This window comes from Aedes albopictus, chromosome 3 (genome assembly GCF_035046485.1).
Source record: "Aedes albopictus strain Foshan chromosome 3, AalbF5, whole genome shotgun sequence".
Classification (NCBI taxonomy): domain Eukaryota; kingdom Metazoa; phylum Arthropoda; class Insecta; order Diptera; family Culicidae; genus Aedes; species Aedes albopictus.
Window position 1 is genome coordinate 112,671,226 of NC_085138.1, and position 23,104 is coordinate 112,694,329.

The following is a 23,104-nucleotide window of genomic DNA, read 5'->3' on the forward strand; positions in this document are numbered from 1 at the left end:
ACCCAGTGCGGCAGGGGATTTTATTCTTATTACTATATTTAGTGGATGATCAGTTCTTAGTTCTGTTTCACTATTAATCAGAGTGTTTCGTTCATCCTAAAGCAAGCAAAGCTCAAGGCGAAGAGAAGAGAACTGCGAAGAAAGTGGATTACACTAAATTAGACCGGAGCAGCCACCACCCACCACCACTAATGGTTTCCACAGAGTGATCCAGTGAAATACGTCCTGCCTTGAAGTTTGTAGCTGAAGCGAAGCAGTGTTCCTCATTCTCCCACACGCAAAACTCTGTCCAGCAGCTGAAATCTGACATCAGAGCAGTGAAACGTCCAGCAGAACCGAAAAGCAGCGATATCAAATTTGGGCAGACCGTGGTCAGTGATCAGTGCGGTTGACTCAGTTCTGCGGTGGGTGGAATTTGTGGTAAATAATAAGTGTGATAAAGCATCAAGCGAAGAATATCCCAGTGAAAAGTTGCAAAACTCCACCACGAGTGTGTGTGTGTACCTATACAATGTTCAGCCCAGACTATGAGAAACGGATTCTGAAGCACTGCAGCCCAGTAGCGCGGAGTCTCTTCAACAACAGTGGCGAATCGTCGTCGTCCTTGGACCGCTTCATACCGTGCCGGTGAGTAAAACATTTTTCTATAATAAATTAAAAGTTACATTTGGGGTTTCTTATAGAACACTACCTAAAAACTCGAATATTCCGTAGATTATTGAATATTATTGTTAAATCATTTTCTTTGCCGGGTAACTACAGAGGTAACCCGATTTAGTCTAATTTAAATTTTATCAATTCTCTGATCCGATTTTGTGAATCAGGATAGAATGTGTTTTAGTCAGGCATTTGATAACTTATATTTCTTTCAACTGATGTTTCCTGTTATTGTAATTGTAATTGTAATTGCTCAGTCCACACCCAGGCCGACAACTGTCAGCCCATCTGCTTGTAGGCAGATGTGGACCTACTAAGCCTCCCCCGTTAACATGTCCTACACCGAATTAGCACACCGGGATCTTCCACAGGCAGGCGCTGGCGTTACCAGTCCCAACAAGTGTCAGATACATTAAATAGATGGGGTAGAGGATATAGGAAGATATGGGAATAGGATGGGAAGAGGCAGAAAATGAAGAGATAGTAGAGAGGTTTCGATTTTGTTGCTGAAACGAGAAAAAGGAAGAATGATAAAGAACATTAGCGATATGTTCATAGATTATGATTTGGTCGATAATTTCTCATCTATTTTGTTTCCTTATCGTTGCATCGGTGACAATTTTCATCTCCTTTCTAGTTTTTGTTAGGGCCATCTCGCGTTTTCTTCGTCATGTCCTCTTTGCCGGTTGGCGACGTTCGGGATGTAAGTAGAAAAGCATGCATTTAATATGATTAGTACGACAGTAATTGTGATTGCTCAGTACTTCCAGCCCATTTGTCCGCACTACATATCAGGCATCCCATTTTAACAAGTCCTACACAGAATTAGAAACCCGGATCTCCCACAGACAGTCCTAACTAGTGTCAGATAAGTTCAATTGAGGATAGGAAGCGGCAAAATGAGAAGACAGTAGAGAAAGTTTGGTACATTGGTAGCTGTGTTTATGTGATGTTTGTCTGACATTGAAAAACTATTATCCGTAAGTGTTTAACTCTCTACCCCAAATGTGATACCGGAAAAATATCTGATCAGATGTATAGTTCGGCAATTCTATGTCCATACATCTTTTATCAAGAAGGAATAATGTTGTTTACTGTTATAAAATAATTCAGTTAAAGGGCAGCTAATGCATTGTAATCCAGAATAAACCTACAGAAAATGTTCCAATAAAAAGTTAACACTAGTTCAACTAACTACACAAACTAAAAAGTGTTATTATATTTTACCAATGATTTCATCCTAATCTTGACCCTAACATAGTTATGCGCTTAGTGTAAGTGGACGCCGCTTACGATTTTGGTTGGACAATGACCAAAAATAGTGTTGTTTCGACAATAGTCACATACTATGCCCTACGACATTGACGATTCTATTGTCTATGGCTCACCTATTTAGCGCCACCCAGCAGGGACTTGGTCTGGTACCCAATTCAGTATATCCGCTCCACGTAATGTACCGTACCTCTTTCGATTTGTGATATATTACGCGGAACATTACTCTCTTCATTCGGATAGCGGCTATTTAACCCATTGGATTAAAAGCCTCCATCAAACATGAAGTGAATAATCGGAGACTGAAGACTCCATACCAAATTTGGCTCAGAGACAGGTAATCAGTGAGGTCAGTTTTTCTCGTTTGTCAGAGACGATTGATACGTATTAAGACAAACTTTCCACTGCATCTGCCAGCAATAATCGGTGATCGATCAACATTTCGAGTACCTACCCTAATTCACACAAGAATGCCAAGGATCACCGCTCATGCTTTACAATACAGTTGGAAAAACTAGAGCAACACCTGGCCACAATGATGCATAAAGCACTAAAGCGGACCGGAAGTGTCGGTGAGCCAGCCCCACCTTCTTTCAACTGATGTTTCCTGTTATTCTTCCTTTAAAGAATTCTTCTGTAAATCCTTCAGGAATTCCTGTTAGGATTACTCCAAAAACTCCTCTATGAATTACTGAAAAATTACTCCTATGATCCTTCAGGGATCCATCTTTTAAATTCTTCAAAGGAAGAATATTAAGATGCTGACAATTACAAAGCTTGTAGCAAGGCTTGTCTACGCTGCAGGACTAATGACAACTAGTATTTCTACCACAAAAATCATAGGTAGGTACTTAGACTTGTATGTACCAACTAGATTGCAATCCGATTGCCATTCCCACTGGGAGCTTGACCAGGGATGGGATCATTCATTTGCAAAGAGTTACATTCACTTGCTATTATCTCAGTTCAGAAGCATGCTATCGAAAAACAGTGTAAAGGATGAATTTAACCTTGTAGTTTTATCTGAAAATTTACCGAATATCATTAGGGTCGCACACGCATACCAAAGTCGTGAGCGAGCTGTGAAGGTAACTCTCCACGCGGTGAATGTAAATTAAATTCACGCCGTGGAGAGTTGCGTTTGTGTCCTTCTGTTGACTTATCTATTGATTCTACGCTAATGTGTTCTTCTACAAAGTTTCAGGTAAAACACAAATGAAAAAGTGTTCCACACATTGTGTTTTGCTGCGATGTTTCTGAAGCGAGTTAACATCAAGTGAATGCAAATTATTGCAAATGAATGATCCCATCCTTGAGCATGATCCTCAACATCTCGTTGTACATGACATTGCATAACACGGGGCCAGGATAGAACCATGCAGGACTCCTGAAGTTTTGTGAAAGCTCTTCCGACCTACCTCGTGTTGTGCACTAGTACGCGATTCTGGAAGAAACATCCGAGAAGCTTGTACAGGTACTAGGGATTCTATAACATTCCCCAGAAAACCATTCCCCAGAATACCAATCCCCAGAATTCCATTCCCCAGAAAACCATTTCCCAGAATGTACCATTCCCCAGAATGTACCATTTCCCAGAAATCCATTCCCCAGAAATCCATTACCCAGAATGCACCATTCCCCAGAAATCCATTCCCCAGAATGTACCATTCCCCAGAAAAGCTTAATATACTCGTCTAAAAAGTTTAATTCGATACACAAACAGTACAATGTTGAAGTTATAGGCAAGGATTTTAACATTATAGTGTTAGGCTGACACAAATTATATTTTGACTTTTTGTCTCACCCCCCCCCCCCCCCTTCAAAAAATTTTCGCTGGTTTTTGCATTTTGAGGGGGCAGATGAAAAAATATTTATCAAAATGTCGAGGTTTGGTGAAAATTCTTTAACAAATCCGATGCGTTTTAAATATTTTTCAGATTAAATGCTTTATTATTTTTATCCCCCCCCCCCCTCGACCAGCCAAAGAGTGGTGGGACAAAAAGTAAAATAAATATTTGTAACGGCCGTATTACGCGCAAACATCTATTTCTTATACGATATATCCATGGAAATATTCTACAATGGTTCAAACGTTTAATTACCATGCAACTGTGTACATGTTGATCTTTAAACCTATCTTGAAAGTTCACAAACTGTCCATTCCAGTTGCGTTGCTATAAAATGTTTTGTTTTTGACAGATTTGTGAAAATTGTGCAGCACTTGTTTCACGATGAATGAAGTTTTAAAAGTGATGTGCAAAATTTACAGAGAAAATGCATTTTCTTTTGATGTTGTTCAGTGTACAAGATGCTAATGGACCAGTTTATGGTCGGTTTATATTAAAAAGATTTTTCTGTCGAAAACTTTGAGTTACTCGGAAAGACTCAACTGACCACGTTTTTCTACGCAAATGGTTGAAGGAATCCATCCCAATGGATGTTCCTAATTATTCGCTTCAAAGGCCCTTCATTCATGCGGTATGAGAAGGGCTTTTATCATTATTCCAATACTATGGAATATATTGAAAAAGTGATCATAGGTATAAGCAGTTTTAATGCCAGCAATTCTAAATATTTTTAATGAAGAAGAAAAAAGGTATCATTGTTTTTCTTTTGGCTTTCAAAAACCCAACAATGTTCCTTCTTTTAAAACAATGTTTTTCTTAGAATGAAGGCAATTAGTATTTTTTTTGGAATTATAACTGCTTACATTTTCAACATAGATTCTCTCTTCTTTTCTGCATAGGCTGTTCTTTTAAATTGCACTTTTCAGGAAATTATGGGCATTACTGCAACCACCGGTGTTAAATTGATATTATATTTATTATATATTTTTTTTTCAAATTTCTAAACACCTGTGCTTGTGGTGCCGATAATTACCTAAACATTGCAACTCGAAAGAACAGCCCATGTAGAAAAGAAGGGAAAATCTATGTTGAAAAAGTAAGCAGTTGTGATGCCGATAATTTCCTGAAAAGTGCAATTCGAAAGAACAGCCTATGCAGCAAAGAAGGAAACATCTATGTTGAAAATGAAAGCAGTTATAATTCCTATAATTGTACCAATTGCCTAAATTTAAAAAAAAAAAAGCTTGTTTAAAAAAAGGAACAGTGTTGGGTTTTTGAATGCCGAAAGGAAAACAATGTCACCACAGACAAACAGACGTAACACTTCGAACATTTTTCGATTCAAATTTTAGCTCGGAAACAGATTCGCTTAATTCTAAAAAGACTGAATTTACCCAACCATCAACTAGGTGGCAGTAGTGTCAAACTCGAACAAAAACGATGCGAGCGCCGCGGATTGGCAGTTGGTCAACCCTCAAATAAACCGTTAAATCGAAGTACGATGGCAATAGGACAGATCGGTGAAGTAATAGATTTGTAGTAATGAGCTGAATTTTAGTATGGTGAGAAGGTCAATTCTCCGTTTCTGCAATGAAATGGTGCAAAATGCGTGGGTATTATGATTCCTTGCCTAATTTGATGCTGTTTGAGCAAAACTTTGAGCAACGTTGTTGTTGTTTTCTCCATTTCTTGCAACATAAACAATATAGTTATTCAAAGTTTTGCTCAAACAGCATCAAATTAGGCAAGGAATCATAATACCCACGCATTATGCACCATTTCATTGCAGAAACGGAGAATTGACCTTCTCACCATACTAAAATTCAGCTCATTACTACAAATCTAGTACTACACCGAACGTGCCCCATTATCAGAGTGTTACGTTTCCTTCTTCGTTAAAAAAATGGTTGAGTCGTTATAAGAATTGTTGGCATTACAACTGCTTATATGTTCATCAACAATTGTCCCTTCTTTTGCATAGGCTGTTCTTTCGAGTTGCACTTTTCAGGAAATTATGGGCATTACAGCCTCCACCGGTGTTAAAATTGCTAAAATATTTATTTAATATTTTTTTCAAATTTCTATATACCTGTGCTTGTGGTGCCGATAATTACCTGAATAGTGTAACTCGAAAGAACAGCCTATGCAGAAAAGAAGGAAAAACTACGTAGAAAATGTAAGAAATTTTGATGTCGATAATTTACTGAAAAGTGCAATTCGAAAGAACAACCTATGCAGAAAAGAAGGAAAAATGTATGTTGAAAAAGTAAGCAGTTGCGAAGCCAATAATTATACCAATAACCTAAATTGTAAAGGCAAATCATGCTTATTTCCAAAGTTTTTGAGAATTTTTGGCAGGATGTTTCTTTCGGTGATTTCTTACGATTAAATATTTGATTTTTAGCGATTAATATAGGGTAAAAGCACTAGACTTCGCCACTGCTCTAGTCTTCGCCCCCTTCATACAAATTCCATTTTTTATGTATGAAGTGGCGAAGATTAGAGCAGAATTTTAGGGGGGCGAAGTCTAGTGTTTTTACCCTAAACCATTCAGGGTCTCCAGTTAGCTTAGTGGTTAAGGCTATGGATCGCCAATCCGGAGACGGCGGGTTCGATTCCCGTTCCGGTCGGGAAAATTTTCTCGACTCCCTGGGCATAGAGTATCATTGTACTTGCCTCACAATATACAAATTCATGCAATGGCAGGCAAAGAAAGCCCTTCAATTAATAACTGTGGAAGTGCTCAAAGAACACTAAGTTGAAGAGAGGCAGGCCAAGTCCCAGTGCGGACGTAGAACCATAAAGAAGAAGAAGATAAACCATTCAGAAATAAAACAATAGTTTTATTTTCTTTCTGGGGAATGGTACATTCTGGGGAATGGAATTCTGGGAAATGGTACATTCTGGGGAATGGATTTCTGGGGAATGGTACATTCTGGGGAATGGGTTTCTGGGAAATGGTTTTCTGGGGAATGGAATTCTGGGGATTGGTTTTCTGGGGAATGGTTTTCTGGGGAATGTTATAGAATCGTACTAGGATATCCCTAGATGCAGGAACGCACCGGCAATAGCCACCTAACTGGCGTTATTGAACGCGTTCCAGAGTCACTACTACACATTATTGAACCTCCTTCCACTTTCGCTGGAGCGCTATCTCGGTGGTCTTTGTAACCGACAAGGTTCCGGAAACCGAATTGGTTACGCGAAATATCATTTACACCCTCGGTGTGCCTCAATAGTAATCCTCATGATCTCGAGCGCGTTCCCACCGTGTCAATCAAGCATTTTGGTTTCTATGCAATCGTGTCTCCGGATGGTTTCCCCGTTTTTGGCAAAAGTTAAAGTACCAGGCTTTGCCGCTTCCAAATCTCTGGGAAAACTCCCTCGTCCAGACAGCCCTGATCATCCCGAAAGCCTCTGCAATAGCTACATTTAAGGCCAGGTTCGGAACTCTCCGAATTTGGGACCTTATTAAAGCCAAGGGATTTCGTAATCCCCGTAAATTCCTCATCGGTGACCCTACTCTCATCGCCAACCCCAGTCTCCAGCGGTCCTACGAATGGGGGCCAAGGACTAGGATCATGACGCGGAAAGAGCCCCTCGATGATCCTCCCCAACATCTCTGGACACTACACTGTAGGCGCCTTTACACTTCTTCTCTTAGCCGTCACGATTCTGTACGCATCACACTACGAGTTCGCAATCGCTTGAGACAGTACGCCGGTAGTCTACCATTCCTGGGGTAGACTTACCTAGGCATGGTCGCGTTTCATTCACGAAAGAGCAATTGTTTGATCACTTGGAGCAAGGACAACTTTGTCCCAATTCACAAAAAGTGGAAACAACGAGGTGTACACTCCCGTTCAAAAGTTTGGGGTCACCCCCTCAAAAACATGTCATTTTTTTAGGCCCATATCTCCGCCAATTTGCGCCCGATTTCAAAACCCTAGGTTTCATTCGAAAGATAATAAGTCAAAGAAACTTTGAATATGATTTAAAAGAAACTTTTTCAAAAAATTTTGTATGTAAACTTAACCCAAAGTTGCCAAATTTTCTAAAAAATGAATATAAACTTACGGCAGTGTCGCTGGAAGTTGGGTTGACCAAACTTTAAGATGGGAGCTTTATTATAACCCATTTTCTATTAGCTTTCAACTGCTTTTTATAGAACTTAGCTAAAAAATCTAGAAAAAAAGTTATTAAGTAAATTAATCCTTGATGTCATCGACCAAAAGTTTGGGGTCACCCCTCAATATGATGTATCGGCCAAAAGTTTGGGGTCACTTTCGTAAAACATGGAAAAGTGATTTGGTGATATCTTCGTCATCTATAGTTCAATTTTAATTATTTTTGGCTCATTTCAAAGATAATTAACTAAATTTACATTTGATGTCTTCAACTTAACGTATTTAACGATTTTTGTATATAAAAATGTTATGTAAAGTTAGCACATTTTACCACGCTTCAAAAAATGAGGCAACTTTACGTTAAGTTTTAGTATGTAAATTTCAACAAATATGTGTGGTTCAATGTTTATGCAGTAAGCATCATTCATTTTGTTTCAAATAAGCCAAGAAGAATTAAAATTGAATGAAAGATAACAAAGATATCAACAAATCATTTTTCCATGTTTTACGATAGTGACTCCAAACTTTTGGCCGATACATCATATTGAGGGGTGACCCCAAACTTTTGGTCGATGACATCAAGGATTAATTTACTTAATAACTTTTTTTCTAGATTTTTTAGCTAAGTTCTGTAAAAAGCAGTTGAAAGCTAATAGAAAATGGGTCATATTACCGCTCTCATCTTAAAATTTGGTCGACCCAACTTCCAGCGACACTGCCGTAAGTTTATATTCATTTTTTAGAAAATTTGGCAACTTTGAGTTAAGTTTACATACAAATTTTTTTGAAAAAGTTTCTTTTAAATCATGTTCAAAGTTTCTTTGACTTATTATCTTTTGAATGAAACCTAGGGTTTTGAAATCAGACGCAAATTGGCGGAGATATGGGCCTAAAAAAATGACATGTTTTTGAGGGGGTGACCCCAAACTTTTGAACGGGAGTGTATGTTGAACTGCAGTTCACAGGAGTTTCCTCTAGTAAACCGAGTACCGATAGGTGATAAGTGCAAGAAAGTGCTTCTGACTCCCCCTTTGGGGACATACACAAACACCCAATTTCCTAATCGTCGTAATGTCGAGAAGAGATGTCGGTTGTTGAGCATTTGGTGAATCCAATTGGAAATCATTGGGGATATACCATGACCCCGTGCAGTTTCCAATACGGCATCGAAAGGCACGTTGTCAAAGTCAGTCTCGATATCTAAGAAAACATCCAAGCAGGGTTGCTTTTGAGCGAATGCCTTCTTGATATCGTAAACAACCTTGTGTAAAAGAGTCACAGTAGACTCTCCAGATTGGTAAGCATGTTGGTTCACATGAAGAGGCACATTGGCTAGATGAACATCACGGATGTGATGATCGACAATGCGTTCTAAGCATTTCAGAAGAAAAGAGGTCAAACTGATAGATCTGATAGATACTCTTTGCTTCTTCATACAACGCACGGCCCACTTTGGAGTAAACTTTACAGTAATATCCCGCCAGGACTTGGGAATATGCCCTGTAGCAAAACTGCAAGGAAGTAGTTTTTTTTCCAAACATGTTTGAAATAATCAAATCCCTTCTGAAGCAAAATAGGATAAATCCCATCTGCCCCAGGAGATTTGAAAGGAGCAAAGCTATTTGGTGCCCATTCAATCGATTCTAAAGTTCTGATACTCCGAGCCGCAGCCAGAAAGTCATAACTACAAGAAAAGACATCAGGTTCATCAGAAAATGTAATATCCACACATCCGGGGAAGTGTGTACTGAATAAACATTCCAAAACATCCTCATCAGAGGAAGTGAAATCGCAAATTGGCAAACGAAGTTCGTTCACTAGAAAATCCTTAAATTTTGCAAGGATTTTGTTCTACCGACTGGCTTTACTCAAATTGGAAACATTTGTACAAAGGTTTTTCCAGCCGGATCGTTCAGCAGACCGAAGAGCTTTCTGGTAGGCCTTGCGAGCCGACCTGAAAGTCTCCGAGCCAGTCGAACGTCGTCTGTTCCAACTCTTTCTACATTATTTCCTGAGCTTCGCCAGATCAGAGTTCCACCAAGGGGTTCCTTTTGTGGTCTTCACAGACCGCAGAGTGCAAGCTTCTTCAAAAGCTTCCATGATGAAGGCCGTTGTAGTATCAACGGCATCATCTAAATCACTTGGAGTGCCAATGGATGGTGAGTATCCATGAAATTTGGCTGCAACCAAATCGGTAAAGAGATCCCATCCCAGTTGGTTGACCGGGGGTTCCTGAAATTCAAGGTTTGCGAAGTAAAATTCACTTGTTCAAAAAAGATGTAGCGATAAAGATTCTTCATCTGACACATGCCAGTCAGCTCTTGACTAATTCTGCTAGAGCAAAGCATTATGTCTAACACTTCCTCTCTAGCAGATACCATGAAGGTTGGGCGGTTGCCAATGTTAAAATCCAAGATCTGTACTACTTAAGTATTCTATCAAACTGGAGCCTCTCAAATTGATGTCTGAGCTGCCCCAGATCATATGGTGAGCATTAGCATCACTTCCAACAATTCTCGGATACTTTTTCAAAACGACGTATAATACACGCAAATCCTATGTTGATACGTCGTTTTTAATAAGTATCCGAGAATTGGATTCTTAAACGGTGTTGAGATAATTGTATATTCTGAATCTGCATTGCAAACTGAGCCGAAATCCTAATTTTCATGATTTTCGGTGCCCGGGAACCTGTTCAAAAATCAATTTGAAATTAGTATGGGAGCGATTTGTCGAATCACCCCTCGTCGCATTTTGTACTGGGCGCAGCTGTCAAGCAGTTACCCAGCTGTCAAAAGGTGATTTCAAAAAATCTCTTTGAAATTGATTCTAGGTACCAAAATAAAGTTCTAAAAATCTGAAAAAAATCATAGTGGCTCAGAAAAAAGTGCTCTTTCGTTTAAAATAAAAAAAAAACAATACATTTTACAATATTTAAAAACCTAATTAGCGGAAGGCCTTTTGAAGTGCAGTATGAGATGACTTGCTTGAAAACATCCGTTGGTGGATGGTTCATCATGCGGTAAATAAACCGAACAATAAACGTATTTCCTGTTGAGGTTTCCAACAGATACATCGATTATGATAGCACATGCATCTCTGGTGGTTAGCTCAGAGATGAGTGTAGCAACGATTGCGTTGTTGACAAGCACACATGCTCGAGGCGTGGTACGCGAGTTTTCCATTTCAATTTTTTCTGAAAGTGGGATTCACAAGGTTTTATAGATAGAAATTCTCCTTACGAAAGTAAGGTTCTTGGACAACGCCACTTGTGCTGTACCATTTTGCATAAGTCTGCAAAGATTTTATCGTTGCTGTTCTTTTGTGTTGAAGATTGATCTGAGCTATCCTAACCGTAGCCACTACCAAAACTAGGTATACTATAGGTGAACCGCGCTATGGCTCCGGTTAGCGCAGTAAGGGCAAAATACTGTGCTCCGTTTGCGATTATGTTTTTATAAGACTCCCCAACCATTCATTCCTAGCCACGGTAAGCATTAAGTCGCTTGAATTAGGAGTCACCTGATTAGTGGACTCCTACCACTGGAACAGGTGGTCCGTAGTGCTATTCTTAGACAGTTGAACTAACCGCTACCGACACTACACAGCTATCTAGGCGCTGTCCATAAACTACGTAGACTCATTTTTGGCCATCTCAGATCCCCTCCCTCCCCCCTCGTAGACTTTGATCCATACAAAAATTTCGAAATTTATGTGAAGCATAGACTTTGACCAGACCGCCCCCCCCCCCCCTAAGAGTCTACGTAGTTTATGGACGCACCCCTAGGCTGATCGAGAAAAGAAGTTAATATTGGTGATCAACTTCCTATGGGCCCGAAAAGCCGAGGCATCAAGCTTCACACGGCATGCCTTAGATGCTGTTGAATCAGTTCGTAATCTTTCATTTTCGGTTTCTATAACGTGTTTTGGGTTTCGGAAATAGTAGGTTGTTGGCCTATGGTCCTCTATCCACCGTGGTGGGGCTGCCACCTTAATAGGTATGTATAGCTCCCGGTGGAGGAGCACATCATACTCAGCCGTTGGATGCTAGAACAGACGCTGAATAAACCGCACCTCTTTGGTGAGGTGACGCTCGGGGCGTACCTGCGCAATCTAGCTGAAGCCAGAAGGACAACAGGCTGCACAACCACATAAGCACACAACTCTTAGCTGGCGGTCTTTATCATCGATTGACCCGTGGAAGCATGAGACAGAAACTTGTGAGGACCAGAACTATGTTGGACGCTCTCCTTATCAAGTCACCGTTTTGCAACACTTGTGATCGAATAGTTTTCTTTAATTTTCTTTTTTTGACATTCCTGAATTTTCAGAGCCATAATGACTAGGCTTTGCAACTTAAACAATAAAACAATTGAAAACGATATTCCGGCGATAGTTTCTATAACGATAAAATCATACTTCTCGTTTGTATCTCGTTATGCAACACTCGTTCAACTATCTTATCTCTTTTAATTTTCCATTATTGTCTTGTATTAAATTAACTGCAGCCGTGATACGATAGGAGAATGGTAAAAGGTACCGTTTACTTAAAAGCATACAAAGCAAACGAATCTTCCACGTTCCATGTATTTCCTCCAACAATTCCTGCTGGCTGGCATGGCACCATGTAGGTAAACATCAAATATGCTAGCGCTGCGTTGCTAGCTCGGCTAAAATATTGCAATATGTTATGTGTACGAAAACTGCCTCATCAATTACGAATTAATTCGAATTCAATAATGAACTTTATCGCAAACTTGTTCCAACAACCAAACAGGTTCCAAAACATTACGTTTGCGTTACTTTATTAAATATATCGTGAAACTTAGTCATAGTCATGGTAACAGTGTGAGCTTTCAGTTTTGCTTGAAAATATGTACCCTTTTCAAGATTGTATTACTGCGACGATCTAATTGACTTTCCGTTAATTGTTTCACGTGTGCCATACCAGTGGAATAAATAGTTTATGATTATCGTTTCGCGTTTACGGTTGAACAACGTCCCCCCTTGAACGCTAGGGGGAAATAAGAAAATTAAACGCGTAGAATCTTTAGATTGCTGATCTGATAAGCACTAAACTTGGTCATTAACACACTCGTTAGATGATATTTCACCCTTCAAAAACCCTACTGGATTTGTTGGAAGCTATGGGGCTGCTAAGAGAGTGAAACGAGCTTAATGTAGTGCGTATACTAAAGAAGGCAAAATTTATTGTTTGTACAAGTGTGCGATTGTAAGTTGGGCTAAGGAAGTCGTATATTTTGTATCGCTCGAGCATGCTGTCTGCTTCTGAATTCAGTTACGAATTGTTGCTAATGTTTTGGCTTAATTTTCACTTTCGAAAAATGATATGAGTTGAAAAGTATTTAGATCTTTTTCGTCGGATTCATGGAATGAATTAATTAGTACTCTACTGCCCTGCTAAGCATATCTGCACCATGTTGTTTTCTATGTATTCTATCTCACAGAAGGCTATTCGAGTCCGTATGGAGTTGATCATCAATAATAACTTCTGACCATAGGCTACATCTTTTTGAACACTTAAATGTTACTTCGCAAACTTTGCGTTTCAGGAATCCCCGGTCAACCAACTGGGATCTCTTTGCTGATTTGGTTGCGACCAAATTCCATGGATAGGTACTCATCATCTATTGACACTCCAAGTGAGTTAGATGGTGCCGTTCATACTACAACGACTTTCATCTTCAAAGCTTTTGAAGAGGCTTGCCCTATGTGGTCTGAGAAGACTACAAGAGGAATACCTTGGTGGAAATCTGATCTGGCGAAGCTCGGGAAACAATGAAGAAAGAGTTGGAACATACGATCTTCGGCTGGCTCGGAGGCTTCCGGGTCGGCTCTCAAGGCCTACAAGAAAGCTCTCCGGTCTGCTGATGAAAAAAACCTTTTTACAAATGTTTCCAGTTTGAGTAAAGTCTGTCGAATAAACAAAATCCTTGCGAAATCTAAGATTTTCAGGTGAACGAATTTCTTCTGCCAAATGGCGATTTCACATCCTCTGATGAGGAAGTTCTGGAATGCTTATTCAGCGCACACTTCCCCGGATATGTGGATATTACATCTTCGGATGAACCTGATGTCTTAGTTATGATTCTCTGAGTGGAAGATTGGGTCGAATGAGTGGGTTCTAAATAGTTTTGCTTCTTTTGAAATCTCCTGGGGTAGATAAGATTTAGCCTATTTTGCTTCAGAAGCAAACGCGCCAACTTGGTCAAATTTTTAGGGGGGGGGGTGGTTCGCAAAGCCTGGTTTTTCGTTTTTTTGTGTGGGAAAATCGAAAAATCTTCAAATATTGGGGGGTAAAACCATGCTTGCCTAAGTTGGCACCTATGTTCAGAAGGGATTTGATCAGTTGATTATTTCAAACATGTTTTGAAAAAAAATTGTTTGCAGTTTTGCTACAGGATATATTCCCAAATCTTGGCGGGATATTACTGTAAAGTTTATGCCGAAAGCAAAGAGTTTCAGACCTATCAGTTTGACCTCTTTTCTTCTGAAATGCTTAGAACGCATTGTGGATCATCACATCCGTGATGTTCACTTGCCAACGTGCCTCTTCATGTGAACCAACATGCCTACCAATCTGGTAAGTCCACTGTGACTCTTTTACACAAGGTTGTTTACGATATCGAGAAAGCATTCGCTCAAAAGCAATCTTGTTCGGGTGTTTTCTTAGATATCGAGGGTGCCTTTGACAACGTGCCTTTCGATGCCATATTGGAAGCCGCACGGAGTCATGGTATATCTCCAATGATTTCCAATTGGATTCACCAAATGCTCAAAAACCGACGTCTCTTCTCGACATTGCGTCTAGCAGGGATTAGGAAATTGAGTGTTTGTGGATGCACCCAAGGGGGAGTCCTATCACCGCTTTTGTGGAATCTCGTAGCAGATACGCTATTGAGGCAACTCAATAATAGCGGTTTTCCTACTTATGGTTTTGCCGACGACTACCTAACATTGTTAGTTGGTATGTGCATCAGCACCCTTTTCGACCTGATGCAAAACGCCCTTCAGGTAGTTGAGGGTTGGTGTCGCCAATATGGCCTTTCGGTTAATCCGAGTAAAACATCTATTGTTCTCTTTACTATTACTTTAGAGCTTTTAGTAGAACTTGTTACTTCAGACTCTAGTTTAATTTAAAAACACTTCACTAATACTTAACTTTTGCAAAAGAAAATAAAAAATGAATAACTCTTTTAAAGAAAAACTAGAAAGGACGAGCAAATTCCTTTTAATTCTACTACTGTGCTTATCTTCGGACAGATAGGCCTATTTCGTCTGTGACTTACAGACTTCTTCAGTGTCAAGTGCTCGACTGAAGAAAACCTCGCATTCGTTGTGGTATTTATACTAGGAGTGTATGTGTAGGTACGTGTGTAGGTAAAAGTGTAGGTATAAAAATGTAGGTACAAAAATTGTAGGTACATATTTGTAAAAAAAAAAAAAAAAAAAAAAAAAAAAAAAAAAAAAAAAAAAAAAAAAAAAAAAAAAAAAAAAAAAGGGGGTGTATCTGCCTGTTAGAAAACAGGGTGTCAATAAGATACCTAAAGCTAGGAAAATTCCTACCGATTTGGTAGGTAGTCAATTGGTGTTTGTTGTGTTATTTTTTCCTGCCGATTTGGTAGGTAGTCAATTTGTGTTTTGTGTATTGTGTAATGTTTTGTGTGTGTTAGGTAAAAATTTAAACAGCCACGTGTACCCATTGCCCTGATCCTTGTTAAGTAGTTTTTTATTGTTTTGTTTGTAAATTTCTAAACTTTCTGCAACATCAAGTTTCCATGGGTTTGTAATGTGTCGTAAGAGTTTAATATTTGAAGTATTCATAAAATGTCCTTCATTGAAAATATGTTCAGCAACTTTAGATTTAAAATGATGAATGAGTCCCTTGTCTGTGTCTTTGTGTGCTTTTGATACTTCCGTTATGTGTTCTTTGAATCGTGTGTTGAGTGTGCGTTTTGTTTGTCCTATGTATATTTTGTCACAGTGATTACATGTTACTTTGTAAATACCAGATTTTGTTAAGTTGTCCAACGGGTCTTTCGTAGATCCTAAGAGAGTTTGAAGTTGGTTAGTTTTGCTTGTGAAAACTAATTCAAAGCCAAACTTTCTGAGAATTGGTCGGAGTTTTTTGGTGTCATTGTTGTAGTTCACAGTTATCCGTTTAAGTGTAGGTTCTGTCCGTGTCAGTGTAGTCAAAGAACGTCTGTATTGTTGTTGTGTCTTTTTGTTGATGATCTGTTGTATTGTTTGTTTTGTGTAACCGTTCAACTGTGCTGTTTCGAAAATGTAATTAAGTTCTTTCGTTTTTCCTGTTTCACTAAGTGGAAGTGTCTGCATTCGGTGTATCATGTGATTGAAGGATGCAATTTTGTGTTGATGTGAGTGATTTGATGAATTTGGAATAGTGCGTTGAGTGTGTGTCGGTTTTCTGTAAATTTCGAAGGAAAGTGTTGATTCTTGTTTTACGATGAGTATGTCCAAAAATGGTAGTTGGTTGTTCTGTTCAATTTCACAAGTGAATTCGATGTTTTTGTGTGCATTATTGATATTGTTCAAGATTACAGGTAAAAGATGTTTCTTAACAATGCTAAACACGTCGTCAACGTATCTCCACCAGACTTCAGGAAGCTGTTTGTTGTTTTCTAAGCGTTTTTCCAAATTTGCCATAAAAATTTCACTTAAAAATGGAGAAAGTGGATTGCCCATGGGGGCACCATTAAGTTGTTTGTAGGTTTCATTTCTGAACGAAAAATAATTTTCTTCCATACAAAGTTTGGTTAATTTGATGTATGTACGAACTTTCTTAATCCAATCTGAATTTGAATCTTCATATTGGTTCAGAAGCCAATCTTCTAGTAGGTTAATGGCCTCTTTAACTGGAATGCTTGGAAATAGTGATTTAACGTCGAATGAAACTAAAATTTCATCGTCGTTAACGGATAAATTCTGTACTAGTTCTGTGAATTGTTCGGAATTCTTGACAGATCTACTGTGAAATTTTTTAGGCATGTTTTGGAATTCTTGTACTAAATATTTGGCAATTTTGTGTGTAGGTGAACCAATGGCTGAAACAATCTCACGCATTTCATTTCCAGGTTTATGAACTTTGGGAAGTCCTTTTATTCTTGGCAATGAAGGGTTAGATTCTTTCAGGCTTTTAATGACGCTTCCTAAAACTGGTGTAGACTCTTTGAGAGTTTTGTCAACACGTCTTACTAATCCTGGAAGAGGATCAGTACGTTGTTTTCGGTAAGGTCCATTTTGAATCTTGTTATTCATTATTTCATCATAGTCCTCTTTGTTCATGATTACTGTTTTGTTTCCTTTGTCAGCTTTCAGATAGAAAACTGGTTTCTGGTTAAGTTCTTTGATTATTCGTTGTTCTTTCAGGTGTTCTTTGTTCAATTTGTTTTGTTGTGTGTTTTGAATAGTGTTAGCTGTTTGTGTTCTGATTTCTTGAATCTGTGGTGTCTGTAAATTGTTCGTGTTGATAGCTGTTTCAATGTCGATTATGGTTTGTGTTGAATCTGGTTTAGAGTGTACTGCGTAGTTAAGACCTTTGTTGAGAAGGGTCAACTGTTCTTCCGTAAACTGTTCGGAAGAGCGATTGACCACTAACCCAGTTAGTTCTTGTGTTGTGTTTTGTGGTTGTGTAGAAGAACATGTAAACTTCGGATTTTGCATCTTTAATGCTTTAAGTTTTTTATCTAGTAATTTCCTTTTTCTTTCTGATTCACAAAATTCTGCAACTTTTACTTTTGTTAGAAAATTAGGGAAAGATTCAGGATAATCTTTCGCTAACTTTAAATGGAGAGAATAACATTCCAAAGTTTTCATGTTGATCTTGCTGTGTAGTTTTTTGATGCTTTCTTTGATGAGTGTTTGTTCAAGTGTCTTTACTATGTTGGGGTTTGTGGCTGTTTTAACTTTTACCTTGTGACTTACGGGAGTAAGCCTGTACTCTATACACTTCTTGAGAAACGCGATATCCTTGTGTAATCCTGCGATGGTCTTCTTCAACTCGATGAACTTATTCGGCTCTGACTTTGGCTTGGTTGCCATCTTCACTTTACTATTACTTTAGAGCTTTTAGTAGAACTTGTTACTTCAGACTCTAGTTTAATTTAAAAACACTTCACTAATACTTAACTTTTGCAAAAGAAAATAAAAAATGAATAACTCTTTTAAAGAAAAACTAGAAAGGACGAGCAAATTCCTTTTAATTCTACTACTGTGCTTATCTTCGGACAGATAGGCCTATTTCGTCTGTGACTTACAGACTTCTTCAGTGTCAAGTGCTCGACTGAAGAAAACCTCGCATTCGTTGTGGTACATGTAGTTTGGTAGTTTACATGTTCTTCTACACAACCACAAAACACAACACAAGAACTAACTGGGTTAGTGGTCAATCGCTCTTCCGAACAGTTTACGGAAGAACAGTTGACCCTTCTCAACAAAGGTCTTAACTACGCAGTACACTCTAAACCAGATTCAACACAAACCATAATCGACATTGAAACAGCTATCAACACGAACAATTTACAGACACCACAGATTCAAGAAATCAGAACACAAACAGCTAACACTATTCAAAACACACAACAAAACAAATTGAACAAAGAACACCTGAAAGAACAACGAATAATCAAAGAACTTAACCAGAAACCAGTTTTCTATCTGAAAGCTGACAAAGGAAACAAAACAGTAATCATGAACAAAGAGGACTATGATGAAATAATGAATAACAAGATTCAAAATGGACCTTACCGAAAACAACGTACTGATCCTCTTCCAGGATTAGTAAGACGTGTTGACAAAACTCTCAAAGAGTCTACACCAGTTTTAGGAAGCGTCATTAAAAGCCTGAAAGAATCTAACCCTTCATTGCCAAGAATAAAAGGACTTCCCAAAGTTCATAAACCTGGAAATGAAATGCGTGAGATTGTTTCAGCCATTGGTTCACCTACACACAAAATTGCCAAATATTTAGTACAAGAATTCCAAAACATGCCTAAAAAATTTCACAGTAGATCTGTCAAGAATTCCGAACAATTCACAGAACTAGTACAGAATTTATCCGTTAACGACGATGAAATTTTAGTTTCATTCGACGTTAAATCACTATTTCCAAGCATTCCAGTTAAAGAGGCCATTAACCTACTAGAAGATTGGCTTCTGAACCAATATGAAGATTCAAATTCAGATTGGATTAAGAAAGTTCGTACATACATCAAATTAACCAAACTTTGTATGGAAGAAAATTATTTTTCGTTCAGAAATGAAACCTACAAACAACTTAATGGTGCCCCCATGGGCAATCCACTTTCTCCATTTTTAAGTGAAATTTTTATGGCAAATTTGGAAAAACGCTTAGAAAACAACAAACAGCTTCCTGAAGTCTGGTGGAGATACGTTGACGACGTGTTTAGCATTGTTAAGAAACATCTTTTACCTGTAATCTTGAACAATATCAATAATGCACACAAAAACATCGAATTCACTTGTGAAATTGAACAGAACAACCAACTACCATTTTTGGACATACTCATCGTAAAACAAGAATCAACACTTTCCTTCGAAATTTACAGAAAACCGACACACACTCAACGCACTATTCCAAATTCATCAAATCACTCACATCAACACAAAATTGCATCCTTCAATCACATGATACACCGAATGCAGACACTTCCACTTAGTGAAACAGGAAAAACGAAAGAACTTAATTACATTTTCGAAACAGCACAGTTGAACGGTTACACAAAACAAACAATACAACAGATCATCAACAAAAAGACACAACAACAATACAGACGTTCTTTGACTACACTGACACGGACAGAACCTACACTTAAACGGATAACTGTGAACTACAACAATGACACCAAAAAACTCCGACCAATTCTCAGAAAGTTTGGCTTTGAATTAGTTTTCACAAGCAAAACTAACCAACTTCAAACTCTCTTAGGATCTACGAAAGACCCGTTGGACAACTTAACAAAATCTGGTATTTACAAAGTAACATGTAATCACTGTGACAAAATATACATAGGACAAACAAAACGCACACTCAACACACGATTCAAAGAACACATAACGGAAGTATCAAAAGCACACAAAGACACAGACAAGGGACTCATTCATCATTTTAAATCTAAAGTTGCTGAACATATTTTCAATGAAGGACATTTTATGAATACTTCAAATATTAAACTCTTACGACACATTACAAACCCATGGAAACTTGATGTTGCAGAAAGTTTAGAAATTTACAAACAAAACAATAAAAAACTACTTAACAAGGATCAGGGCAATGGGTACACGTGGCTGTTTAAATTTTTACCTAACACACACAAAACATTACACAATACACAAAACACAAATTGACTACCTACCAAATCGGCAAGAAAAAAAAAAAAATAACACAACAAACACCAATTGACTACCTACCAAATCGGTAGGAATTTTCCTAGCTTTAGGTATCTTATTGACACCCTGTTTTCTAACAGGCAGATACACCCCCCCCTTTTTTTTTTTTTTTTTTTTTTTTTTTTTTTTTTTTTTTTTTTTTTTTTTTTTTTTTTTTTTTTTTTTTTTTTTTTTTTTTTACAAATATGTACCTACAATTTTGTACCTACATTTTTATACCTACACTTTTACCTACACACGTACCTACACATACACTCCTAGTATAAATACCACAACGAATGCGAGGTTTTCTTCAGTCGAGCACTTGACACTGAAGAAGTCTGTAAGTCACAGACGAAATAGGCCTATCTGTCCGAAGATAAGCACAGTAGTAGAATTAAAAGGAATTTGCTCGTCCTTTCTAGTTTTTCTTTAAAAGAGTTATTCATTTTTTATTTTCTTTTGCAAAAGTTAAGTATTAGTGAAGTGTTTTTAAATTAAACTAGAGTCTGAAATCTATTGTTCTTTTCACGGAAAGGCGAAACCGTAATGGCGTTCGACCTTTGCGTCTCTTTGATTCTGAAATCGATGTGACTGAACAGGTAAAGTACGTTGGAGTCATTCTTGATTCCAAGCTTTCCTGGACACCTCACATTGAGTTCAGAATCAAGAAAGCTTGTATGGCCTTCGGGCAATGCCGGCGTACTTGTGGTACAACTTGGGGTCTAAAACCCAAGTATATCAAATGGATTTACACAACTGTGGTTCGGCCAATATTGGCTTATGGATGTCTTGTGTGGTGGCAAAAGGGCGAAGTGAGAACGGTTCAATCAAAATTAGGCCATCTCCAAAGGATGTGCTTAATGGCGATGTCTGGAGCGTTCTCTTCAACTCCCACGGCAGCGCTCGAAGTTCTCTTTGACGTTGCCCCACTACACATTCATCTCAAACAAGAAGCACTTTCTTGCACCTACCGTCTACGGGTACTCGGTCTACTAGAGGAAACTCCTGTGAACCGCACATCAGCACACACCTCGTTGTTTCCACTTTTGGTGAATTGGGACTAAATTGTTCTTGCTCCAAGTGATCTTACAATTGCTTGTAATTTTCCGTATAGGACATTTTCCACGAAATTCCCTTCCCGGGAAGAGTGGGCATCTGGATATTTGGAAAGAAGTATTTCAGACGGCATCGTATGTTACACTGATGGCTCCCTTCTCGAAGGTCGAGCAGGTGCTGGTGTTTATTCTCGTGAGCTAAGGCTGTATCAGTCTTACTCACTTGGTAGACACTGCACCGTTCTTCAGGCCGAAATCTTTGCTCTTATGTGCGGAGTGCAATCAGCACTTCAGCAGCACGTAATGGGCAAAGTAATATACTTCTGTTCAGATAGCCAGGCTGCTATTAAAGCACTTGCTTCGGCCAACTCCAGGTCGAAGACAGTTATCGCTTGTCGAACTCAAATCGAGGAGCTGAATTCAGCAAACGCTGTTCACCTTCTATGGGTACCTGGTCATTCTTCCATCGCTGGAAATGAATTGGCTGATGAGTTAGCTCGCTCTGGAGCATCACATGACTTCATTGGCCCTGAGCCAGCTATTCCAATATCAAAATGTTGGATTAAACTTCAGATTGACACCTGGGCTTCCACTCAGCACAAACGATATTGGAATAGTTTGGCGTCATGCCGTCAAACAAAATTGTATTGTATCCATATCCAGAGGCAACAAAGTATCTAACAAATCTGTCTATGCAGAATTGCAGCATGCTGGTCAAAGCATTGACTGACCACTGCCGACTCAGCTATCACATGGCGAATATTCTGCTAGCTGATTAATTTCTAGTGATAGCTGTGAATCCTCTCATGGAACTTCGTATCATTTGATATGTAGCTGTCCAGTTTTTGCGCAACTGCATTTCCGAGTATTCGGTAAACACTTATTAAGTGAAACTGACTTCAGAAAATTGAATCTTCAGGATGTTCTGTTGTTCTTGACCCGCTGTGATAATGAGCTATAGGCTTTTATAAATACTGTAAGCTTTCTTCTAGTAAATGGTTCAGGGTTTTCTCCAGGGATTTCTGTAGAAAATGCTTCTGGGTTTCCTCAAGGAAGGCATGCAAGGATTCTTTCAGGAATTACTCCAGTGATTTATCTAGCGATACTTCCTTACTGAGTTGCTGCAGGGTTTGCTCTATATGGATTACATCAAGATATCCCAGATTTGTTAGAATTTTTGGCAGAAATCGCTTAAGGGATTTCAGAAATTTCTACAGATTAACCTGTCCTGAGCCAAAATGACGTTTTTGTCAAAGTTTATGCAATCATTCTTTTTAGCTGGGATGGGAGATCTCGCATAAAAAAAAGTTTGCCTCTTTTGGAATGGTACCTGTTGGCGAAACTGAAGTTATGCGAAACTTTCATTATGCGAAATGAGCAATTTAAGAATTTTGTTGAAAACGGTAATATTGTATAACATATGGATTCTGTTTTGAAACTTTCTAGGTGATGCTAAGCAGTTTCGTGATATTCAACTGTCAAGTATTATTTCTGTTTTACTTTTTTGGGAGCCCATATGTCCATACGTATGACCGGTAATATATGTCACACTTATCACGCCCCGACGCTTACACCATATAACGTGTACTATTGTTCGAGTTTTTCTCTTCGTTCTGGGTCACCCCCACCGCCCGCAAATCTAGGTCAAGGCTAAACCAGCCCAAAACCGCTAATGTTCTGACCGTGTGTAATGTGTTTTCTCATCCTCTCGTTA

The 23,104-nt window shown here is 38.6% G+C and overlaps 2 protein-coding genes across 10 annotated transcripts in view; both read left to right on the forward strand.

Annotated features, from left to right (window-relative positions):
- The window catches only part of LOC109420033 (uncharacterized), a 265,784-nt gene that overhangs the window by 42,507 nt on the left and 200,173 nt on the right, over positions 1–23,104 (forward strand). The window lies entirely within an intron of this gene.
- Positions 1–23,104, forward strand: part of LOC109409562 (fizzy-related protein homolog) — a 99,301-nt gene that overhangs the window by 19,624 nt on the left and 56,573 nt on the right. For 3 of the 7 annotated variants that reach the window (XM_019683007.3, XM_029876275.2, XM_019683009.3), the window contains exon 2: positions 103–627. In XM_019683007.3, the coding sequence (XP_019538552.1) occupies positions 512–627 (116 nt within the window). In that variant the 5' untranslated portion in view covers positions 103–511. Of the gene's footprint in view, positions 1–11; positions 628–23,104 lie in introns of those variants that run through there. The other 4 variants (XM_029876262.2, XM_029876268.2, XM_019683010.3 and 1 more) reach the window with 4 other exon arrangements.